The 11,425-nt window shown below is 38.7% G+C and overlaps 1 protein-coding gene across 2 annotated transcripts in view; it reads right to left on the bottom strand.

Moving 5' to 3' along the window:
- Positions 1-11,425, bottom strand: part of IDE (insulin degrading enzyme) — a 113,180-nt gene that overhangs the window by 13,193 nt on the left and 88,562 nt on the right. For both annotated transcript variants that reach the window (XM_023509573.1, XM_003783702.3), the window contains exons 17-19: positions 5,928-6,048; positions 2,349-2,440; positions 726-837 (exon numbers count right to left, since the gene is read on the bottom strand). In XM_023509573.1, the coding sequence (XP_023365341.1) occupies positions 726-837; positions 2,349-2,440; positions 5,928-6,048 (325 nt within the window). The remainder of the gene's footprint in view (positions 1-725; positions 838-2,348; positions 2,441-5,927; positions 6,049-11,425) is intronic.

An 11,425-nucleotide genomic window follows, 5' to 3' on the forward strand; every position in this document is an offset into this window, starting at 1 on the left:
AAAAAAAAAAAAAAAAACCAAAACCAAAAATAAAAACACACACACAAAACAAAACCCAAAAACCTTGTAACAAATACATGTTATCTGTACCAGTAGGTTTCCTAAAACTATTTCTGTTAAAGAATCTTATGAGCTTCCAGTTAAAAATGATTCTAGTTTCCATTTTTTTATATATGAATTGTATTTTGTTCTTGACAATATATATATTTTTTTGAGACAGTCTCACTATGTCACCCTTGGTAGAGTGCCATGGTGTCACAGCTCACAGCAACCTCAAACTCTCAGGCTCAAGCAAGTCTCTTGCCTCAGCCTCCCAAATAGCTGGGATTACAGGTGCCCACCATAACACCTGGCTATTTTTGTTGTTGTTGTCATTGTCGTTTAGCAGACCGGGCCCAGTTCGAACCCGCCAGGCCTGGTATATTTGGCCAGTGCCCTAACCACTGAGCTACAGGCGCCGAGCCCTGACAATCTTTACCTTTGTGATATTTTTATTTCCTAATTCCTCAACATTCAAGAAACAGTCCATTCCAGCATTAATCTCTTCAAAATTATTGTCCACTTCTAATTTTACCCCTATGACCCGCCTACCAGATAATTTTCTGGCCTAATTATCTACCTCTAATAATACTTCTATAAGTTGTAGAGGATCCCAGTGGATCTTTACCATTAAACCTTATGTTGTCAAAATAGCCCATTCCCTAAGTTCTTCCATCTCAACTTACTGTCAGGGAGCTGAACCTCTCTGTATCGAACCAGCTGACTTGGAAGAAGAGGTTTGGTATGAGCATGTTCAATCAGGGTGTCTTCAACCATCTGCATAATTCCTAAGGCAGCCTGTGGAAAAATATACGTCCCAGCACATTACAAAAACAAACACACGTTATCTGTATAATGGATGGCAATCCACTGCAATGTGAAAACAGTAAGTTTGCAAAATAAGCTAGCTTAGTTTATCATAAAAATGGATTTTTGAATCTTAAATACATTTGGTCCTATTCAGATGGATAAAAATTTGTCATTAATATGCAGTGTAGTCAATATGGTAGCAGTGAAGAGAAACAGAGACCCAGACGATCATCAACACAAATGCCAGTGCTCCAAAAATGACAATGGCAAAGTCAGCGACTAGGGAAGTAGAGTTGGTCCCCAGTGAAATGGCACTGTCTGCAAATACCTGAGATCACAGCATAGCAAAGGAGGTGAGCATAAGGCTTTACTGTAGGTAAAACTGACCTTGGTAAGAATCCTATCTCTGTCACTTACTAACATCTAACCTTGGGCACATTTGTTTTGATGTATAGTAGGGTGATGGAGACTGACAGATCTTTTTATTTTTTTTGAGACAGAGTCTCACTTTGTCACCCTTGGTTGAGTACTATGGCATCACAGCTCACAGCAACCTCCAGCTCTTGGGCTTAGGTGATTCTCTTGCCTCAGCCTCCTGAGTAGCTGGGACTACAGGCACCTGCCACAAACGCCTGGCTATTTTTTTGTGCAGTTTGGCCAGGGCCGGGTTTAAACCCATTACCCTTGGTATATGGGGCTGGTGCCCTACTCACTGAGTATCAGGTGCTGCCCGAGACTGACAGATCTTGAAACAGACAGCTGCAGAAATTTTGTGGTGCTTTCCCACATGTGAAACACTTCATATACTATTTAACCCTTATAATCCATAATGTAGGCACTAATTTTACTGACAAGAGAACTGAGTACAGAGTTAAGACATTTTCAAAGGATGATATGTGACAGAGCCAGGATTTAAATCTAAGTTATCTGATTCTACATTATGTGCTCTTATTCATTTTAACAGTCCTGCCACCCAGATGGACTAGGGGTAATTATTCCCATTTCCTCCTGTCGGCAGGCAACTGTGGAAGCAGCAGCTATGAAAGTAGGTCCTCAGGTGGCACCTGTGGCTGAGTGGGTAGGGCGCTGGCCCCATATACCGAGGGTGGCAGGTTCAAGCCCAGCTCTAGCCGAACTGCAACAACAACAACAACAAAAAATAGCCAGGCATTCTGGTGGGCACCGGTAGTCCCAGCTGCTTGGGAGGCTGAGGCAAGAGAATTGCCTAAGCCCAGGAGGTTGCTGTGAGCTGTGATGCCACAGCACTCTACGAGGGCAATGGAGTGAAACTCTGTCTCTAAAAAAAAAAAAGAAAGTAGATCCTCAATCACCTACCATCACTACCATCATTTTACTTCCCCTGTGTCCTCTCCTACCATCTTCCATAGGACCGAGAAGGTTCAGTGAATTGTAATGCACTTATTTCTAGACTTGAGAAAAAAGGGAAAAAAATCACTTGTATTGATCTGTAAAAGATTGCTACAAACTCAACCACCCACCTGCTTTGATATGTTTCCATGGAGAAGGGCTTCAATGTGCAGCCGCGATAAGAGCTGAGGTATGAAGGCCTTAAGACGAGGAAGGGTGACATCTATAAAGGTGAAAGAAATACTGAGATTTACCTATGAGGTTTTTAAAAAACTTGCAAATATAGTATACAAGAGTTCCTGCACACCTTCAGCCAATTTTCCCTAAAGTTAACATCTTTCATAATCATAAGACAATGATCAAAACTAAGAAATCAATACTGGTACAATACTATTAACTGAAGTATGGACTTTGTTTGGGTTTCAGTTTTTCCATCAGTGTCCTTTTTCTGTTCCGAGATCTAATCTACAATTCCCCATTGCATTTAGCTGTCATTCATGTGTCTTTACTCCCCTCTAATCTGTAAGAGTATCTAGATCTTTCCTTGTCTTTCATGGCCTTAAAAATTTTTTTTTTTTGAGACAGAGTCTCACTATGTTGCCCTGGGTAGAGTGCTATTGCTTCATAGTTCACAGCAACCTCAAACTCTTGGGCTTATATAATTCTCTTGCCTTAGCCTTTAAAGTAGCTGGGACTACAGGCACCTGCCATAATGCCTGGTTATTTTTTTGGTTGTTGTTGTAGTTGTCATTGTTGTTTAGCAGGTCTGGGAAGGGTTCGAACCCACCAGCCCTGGTGTATGTGGCCAGCACCCTAGCCACTGAGCTAGAGGCACTGAACCCATAGCCTTAAGATTTTTGAAGAGTATTGTTCAGTTATTTTATAAAATGTCCCTCATTTGGGTTTGTCTACTGTTTCCTCATGATTAAGTTGTACTTACATATTACTAGGAAGAATACCACAAAGGTGTGTGTCTTTCTCGGTGCATCCTAACGGGATTCACAAGGTTGATATGTTACAGTACCAGTGATATTAACACTGACCACTGTTAAAGATGGTGTCTGCCACATGACTTCATTATAAATGTACTATTTTGTTCTTTTGGTTATTTATAACTGAATAACTCATGTATATTCTGTGTCTGATTTGGAAAAGCCCACTTGCCTATCGATGACTAGTTTTCCCATTATAACATAAATATTTATTTGGGGGAACGTACTTATCCTATTTAACCTTAATTTTTATTTAATAATTTTAGCATCGATTTGTGTGCCTATGGCAATTATTACTATGGTGTTCTAATGATAATTTTTCTGTTTTCCTCATTCCTTTTACATGTATTGATTTAATTTTTCTATAAGAAAGAGCCCCTTCTCCATATAGTAACTGCTACAGGCAAGATCCACCATCAGATGCTAAAATTAGTGACTGAAATGTAAGGAGAAACATAGGATCAGGCATTTTACAATGCTATCTTTCAAACCATAAAGTATGTACTATTACCCCCATATCAGAGATGAGAAAACTGAAGTTAAGAAAATTTAAGTTTCTTGTCCAAAATCATCACACTAGTAAGTTGCACAGCTGGGACTTGATCCTTGGCTTAATGCCAAAGTGGATACTCATTCCACTCCACTGTGTCCCTTTACTGGACTCCCTCAGCACTCTCTGCAGCTCTCTATCACAGTACTTACCCTCTTATCTCTACCAAAATGGTTCATTTACAGTCTATGGTTCACTAGTAGACTGGAGCTCCTTGATCCAAGAAACTCCATCTACTGATTGTTTTTAAATTTCAAGCACCTGAAGTCTAGGTCTAGGCAGTCAATAAATGTTCCTGGACCATAACAAATTCTTGGGTTTCTTGGGTTCTTGCTATACCAGCACCTGGATAGCTGAATAATTAAGACATGGGGGAGCCAGCTTCTCATATTGAGTTATCTCCAAATTAAACTTTATTGGCATTCTGTATTATCACAGGAGTATATTGAAACAAATTGATTATTTACTATAGTGGAAAATTTCAACCAAAAAAGTGCTGACTTTCTCTTTATACACCCATTTTAGGGAAGTTTCAAGGCCTCTGAGATACTCTCTGCTTCAAAGTTACATGCTATCTGACCCAGATTCTAACAAAGGGGGGAAAATCCTCAAACCTTTGCTTTTTGACCATTATGAAAACAGGTTCAGTTTCTTGAAAACATATTTAAAATCACTTATATGTTATTTTTTAAAAAGTCTAATTCTTACCATTAGTTGCACATAACTATAACCATTTTGTAAAGTAAAGTATGTTAAATGTCTCAAATTAAAAGTGCATCTGGGCCCAGCACCTGTAGCTCAGCAGCCAAGGCACCAGCCACATATACTGGGGCTCGTGGGTTCGAACATGGTCTGAACCTGCCAAACAACAATGACAACTATAACAAAAAAATAGCCGGGTATTGTGGCAGGTGCCTGGAGTCCTAGCTACTTAGGAGGCTGAGGCAAGAGAATCGCTTAATCCTAAGAGTTGGGAGGTTGCTGTGAGCTATGATGCCAAGTACTCTACTGAGGATGACATAGTAAAACTCTGTCTCAAAAAATAAATAAAATAAAAAAATTTTTAAAAAGTAATAAAAATGAATCTGTTCTAGCTAGGGAATTTTATATTCTAGCCTCCTACCCAATGCCTGAGGCAACAAAATAATGACTTTTAATACTTTGCGCTTGATTTGTCGCTGAAGACATCAAAAGCACAGTGTTACTGAATAATAAGAACTTCCCATAAAAGATTTTTAAAAATTCAACAGAATTCTTTTTTAACTACATTTTAATTCTTATTGCTGAGCATGCAGAAAGATTAATTGGTGAAATAATGTTGGGAAGTGAAAAAAATAAAACAATAATAAATGGTGATACCAATACACATTTTTTCCAATAAGGCAACCCTGAAAGTAATTTCTTTCTACTCAATAGGCATTCATTACACACACACTGATATTATATACTGTAATATATTATACACGGATACTATACTAGATACTAAAATATTATTTATACTAGATAAAGGGGATAAAAGGAAAGTATAATCACTACTCTCAAGGAATTTCAGATTTTCAAGCCAAACTACTAAAAACCAGAGGCGTGTACCACCATGCCCAGCTAGTTTTTCTATTTTTAGTAGAGACAGAGTCTCGCTCTTGCTTAGGCTGGTCTTGAACTCATAAGCTCAAGCAATCCTCCTGCATTGGCCTCTCAGAGTACTAGGATTATAGGTGTGAACCACCGAGTCTGGCCACATTTTCTAATTTTTTAAACCAGATTTGCTTTACTTAGAACAAATCCAAGGATGCAGGAGCAGGGAAAAAAATGTCTAAGCACTTCAGTGTGATAAGACTTTCAAGTTCAGACCACTTTTCCTTTTCTGAAACCTTCAATATTAACAAGGTAAGTGCTTAGGTCAGAGCAGTTAGTTATCTGCAGAAATCCAAAGACAGTAATAATTAAATGTCATAGGTTGAGGCTGAAAACAGCAAATGTAGCTAAACTGCCCAAATGTAAAAGCCACTTCAAAGGCTACCACTGTTTTTACAAAAAATACACACAGTTGGCTTTAACAGAACTAAACGTTATTTGAAAGTATAAACATTTGGTATCAGGATAAACCAAAATGATTTTAGAAAAAAAATGAAGAAAACATAAGGCTTTAAGTAGAAAATGATTCTCACCATCCAGGGCTTCTTTTAACTCATTTTTAGTCCAGGCCACTTCAGTCATCAGCAAGCGGAGGTAGTACATGGCATGCTGGTGAGGCTGCTCAGCCCGGAAATTGTTAAGAGATCGCATATACTAGTGAAGGGAAACATGGGCTCATTAATTTCATAAATCTTTTAAGAAGTCATTTGAAAAGATCACTTATAATCAAACTTTGTTTTGTATAAATTATGTTTGCAGGACACAGGGATATTTACTTCTTTCTCCTTTCTGAAGCTTACCTCTCTGATCCTTAAAGGATATGCCTTTTCTCTGTCCAGGCTGCTACTCTACCTGTAGCATCTCACACGGACTGTAGGTCCCTTTGTTATGGAACATCTTTCATCTCTCAGAAATTATCCCCAGTTTTCAGGGACTCCATCTTTTGGCATCCTTAGATTTTACGCTATAAAGCTATCCAAAATGCAGAGAGAGGAGGAACAAGATGGAGGCCGAGTAACAGCTTCCTTGCAACTAGGCACGGTGAGACTGGGGAGAGAAGACTCCAGGCATCTCTGGATGGTGGGATCTACCCAAAAACACCCCTCTGGGGACATAGGGAGTCAGTGAAGAGACTTCTAGACCCCATGAGGAGGACAAACGCAGTGGAGAACTGGACTCATCAAAACCCTAATCCAGAGGCACAGTAACTTAAAGAGCAACAGGAAGTGAAAGGAAAATTAGGGCAAGGAAACAAATAAAAGAAAACACTCATGAGGAAGAATCAGCAGAAAAATCCTGGCAACATGAAAAACCAGTCCAGAGCAACCCCTCCAAGAGACCATGGGGTAGCTACTGCAGAGGATTCCACCTATAAAGAAATGTTAGAAATGACAGAAAGGGGTTAGAAAACAATGAAGGAAATGATGGAAACAATGAAAGAAACTGCTGATAAAGGGAAAATAACGAAAAGGAAATCCAAAAACAGAATCATATTAGAGATGAATAGTATGAAGAATATAGAAAGGATATAGCACAGCTGAGGGACTGAATCAGTCAATTAGGAAACTTAAAAATGCAATAGAAAGTATTAACAACAGATTAGACCATGCAGAAGAAAGAATCTCAGAGGTAGAGGACAAAGCTCTTGAGATAACTCAGATGGTTAAAGAGGCAGAATGGAAGAGAGAGAAAGCAGAACATTCACTGAGAGAATTATGGGACTTTATGAAGCGTTTAAACATATAAGCTATATGTATCCCAGAAGCGGAAGAAGAATGCCCCAAGGGAATGGAAGCCATACTTGAGAATATTATAAACAAAAAATTCCCAAATATCACCAAAGATTCTGACACACTCCTTTCAGAGGGATATTGGACCCCAGATTGCCTCAACTCTATGAAAGCTGCTTTTTTTTTTTGAGCCAGAGCCTCAAACTATCCCCCTGGGTAGAGTGCTGTGGCATCACAGCTCACAGCAACCTCCAACTCCTGGGCTCAAGTGAGTCTCCTGTCTCAGCCTCCTAAGTAGCTGGGACCACAGGCGCCCACCACAACGGCCAGCTATTTTTTTTGGTTGCTTGCAGCCATCATTGTTGTTTTTGGCGGGCCCGGGCTGGATTTGAACCCGCCACCTTAGGTGTATGTGGCTGGCACCTTAGCCACTTGAGCCACAGGTGCCGAGCCAAGAAAGCTTCTTCAAGACACATTGTGATGAACCTGTCCAAAGTTAAGACAAAAGAAAAGATTCTTCAAACTACCAGGAGTAAGTGCCAATTGACCTACAGGGGCAAATCCATCAGGGTGACCGCAGACTTCTCTAATGAAACTTTTCAAGCAAGAAGACAATGGTCATCTACTTTTAATCTACTTAAACAGAACACTTTCCAGCCCAGAATTCTATATCCTCCTAAGCTAAGCTTTAAATTTGACAGAGAAATCAAATCATTTACTAATATACAAACATTGAGGAAATTTGCCACAACAAGACCAGCTCTACAGGAAATACTTCAACCTGTTCTACACACTGACCATCACAATGGATCAATAGCAAAGTAAGAACTCAGAAATTAAAGGACAGAACCTAACTTCCACAATGATGCAAAAGATAAAACTAAGCAATGGACTCTCACAAAATAAAATGAATAGAACACTACCACACTTATTAATTATCTCAATAAATGTTAATGGCTTGAATTCCCCACTGAAGAGGCATAGACTGGCTGACTGGATTAAAAAACACAAGCCATCCATTTGCTGTCTGCAGGAAACACACCTAGCTTCAAAAGACAAATTAAAACTCTGACTTAAAGAGTTGGAAGACAATTTTTCAGGCAAACGGAATTCAGAAGAAAAGAGGAGTTGCAATCTTATTTTTAGATACATGTGGATTTAAAGCAACTAAAGTCAAAAAAGACAAAGATGGTCACTTTATATTGGTCAAGGGAAAAATACAAGAAGACTTTCAATTCTAAATATTTATGCACTCAACTTAAATGCTCCCAGATTCTTGAAACAGACCTTACTCAGTCTGAGCAATATGATATCCTATAACACCATAATAACAGGGGACTTTAACACTCCTCTTACAGAGCTGGACAAATCCTCTAAACAGAAATTGAACAAAGATATAAGGGACTTAAATGAGACCCTAGAACAACTGTGCTTGAGAGACATATATAGAACACTCCATCCCAAAGATAATATACATTCTTCTCATTGCCCCATGGAATATTCTCCAAAATTGGTCATATCTTGGGACACAAAACAAAACTCAACAATATCAAAAGAATTGAAATTTTACCTTGTATCTTCTCAGACCACAAGGCACTAAAGGTGGAACTCAACTCCAACAAAAACGTTCAACCCCACACAAAGGCATGGAAATTAAACAACCTTCTGTTGAATGACAGTTGGGTGCAGGAAGAAATAAAAGAGGAAATCATTAACTTCCTTGAGCATAACAACAATGAAGACACAAGCTACCAAAACCTGTGGGATACTACAAAGCAGTTCTGAGAGGAAAATTTTTCACTTTAGATATCTACATTCGAAAAACAGAAAGAGAACGCATCAACAAACTCACAAGCCATCTTCTGGAATTGGAAAAAGAAAAACAATCTAAGCCTAAAACCAGCAAAAGAAAAGAAATATCTACAGTTAAATCAGATCAATGAAATTGAAAACAAAAGAATCATTCAGAAAATCAATGAAACAAGGAGTTGGTTTTTTGAAAAAATAAATAAAATAGATAAACCTTTGGCCAGACTAACTACAAATAGAAAAGTAAAATCTCTAGTAACCTCAATCAGAAATGATAAAGGGGAAATATCAACTGATGCCACAGAGATATAAGAGATCATCTCTGAATACTATCAGAAACTCTATGCCCAGAAATGTGAAGGAAATGGATCAATATTTGGAATCACACACTTTCCCTAGACTTAGCCAGGAAGAAATAGAGCTCCTGAACAGACCAACTTCAAGCACTGAGATTAAAGAAACAATAAAAAATCTTCCAATAAAAAAAATGCCCTGGTCTGAATGGTTTCACACCAGAATTCTATCAAACCTTCCAGGAAGAGCTTATTCACATACTGCAGAAATTATTCCAAAAAACTGAGGAGGAGGAATCTTCCCCAACATGTTCTACGAAGCAAACTTCACCCTGATACCAAAACCAGGAAAAGACCCAACTTAAAAGGAGAATTTCAGACCAAATTCACTAATGAATATAGATGCAAAAATTCTCAACAAAATCCTAGCCAATAGATTACAGCTTATCATCAAAAAAGTCATACATTGGGTGGCGCCTGTGGCTCAAAAGGGTAGGGCACTGGCCCCATATGCCGGAAGTGGCGGGTTCAAACCTAGCCCTGGCCAAAAAAAAAAAAGTCATACATCATGATCAAGTAAGTTTCATCCCAGGGATGCAAGGCTGGTTTAACATATGCAAGTCCATAAACGTTATCCACCATATTAACAGAAGCAAAAACAAAGACCAGATGATCCTCACAATAGATGCAGAAAAAGCATTTGATAAAATCCAGCATCCTTTTCTAATTAGAACACTGAAGAGTATAGGCATACATGACACATTTCTTAAACTGACTGAAGCTATTTATGACAAACCTACAGCTAATATTTTACTGAATAGAGTAAAACTGAAAGCTTTTCCTCTTAGAACTGGAACCAGACTAGGTTGTCCTCTGTCACCATTACTATTCAACATAGTGCTGTAAGTTCCAGCCAATACAATTAGGCAAGACAAGGAAATAAAGGGCATCTAAATGGGAACAGAAGAGGTCAAACTCTCCCTCTTTGCTGATGATACGATGTTATACTTAGAGAACACCAAAGACTCAACCACAAGACTCCTGAAAGTCATCAAAAAATACAGTAATGTCTCAGGATATAAAGCCAATGTCCATAAGTCAGTAGCCTTTGTATACGCCAATAACAGCCAAGACCAGAGGCTAATTAAGGACACAACTCCCTTCACCATAGCTTCAAAGAAAATGAAATACCTAGGAATACACCTAACAAAAGAAGTGAAGGACCTCTATAAAGAAAATTATGAAACCCTAAGAAAGGAAATAGCAGAGGATATTAACAAATGGAAGAACATACCATGCTCATGGATAGGAAGAATCAACATTGTTAAAATGTCTATGCTTCCCAAAGCAATCTACAGATTCAATGACATCCCTATTAAAATACCAACATTGTACTTTCAAGACTTGGAAAAAATGATTCTGCGTTTCGTATGGAACCAGAACTCTCGTATAGCTAAGGCAGTTCTTAGTAATAAAAACAAAGCTGGAGGCATCAGCATACCAGATTTTAGGCTGTACTACAAAGCCATAGTGGTCAAGAAAGCATGGTACTGGCACAAAAATAGAGACATAGACATTTGGAATCGAATAGAAAACCAGGAAATGAAACTAACATCTTACAACCACCTAATCTTCGATAAACCAAATAAGAACATACCTTGGCGGAAAGACGCCCTATTCAATAAATGGTGCTGGGAGAACTGGATATCCACACTTAAAAGACTGAAACTGGACCAACACCTTTCTCCACTCACAAAGATTGATTCGAGATGGATAAAGAACTTAAATTCAAGGCATGAAACAATAAAAATTGTCAAAGAAAGCATAGGAAAAACACTGGAAGATATCGGCCTGGGGAAAGACTTCATGAAGAAGACTGCTGTGGCAATTGCAACAACAAAGTTAAATAAATGGGACTTAATTAAACTGAAAAGCTTCTGTACAGCTAAGGAGACAACAGTCAAAGCAAATAGGCAACCTACACAATGGGAAAGGATATTTGCATATTTTGAATCAGACAAGAGCTTGACTACTAGGATCTATAGAGAACTCAAATTAATCCACATGAAAAAAGCCAACAATCCCATCTATCAATGGGCAAGAGACTTGAATAGAACCTTCTCTAAAGAAGACAGACGGGCTCGGCGCCTATAGCTCAACCGGCTAAGGCGCCAGCCACGTACACCTAAGGTGGCGGGT

The sequence above is a fragment of the Otolemur garnettii genome, unplaced genomic scaffold (assembly GCF_000181295.1).
Source record: "Otolemur garnettii isolate 467f Iridium unplaced genomic scaffold, OtoGar3 scaffold00008, whole genome shotgun sequence".
Lineage (NCBI taxonomy): Eukaryota > Metazoa > Chordata > Mammalia > Primates > Galagidae > Otolemur > Otolemur garnettii.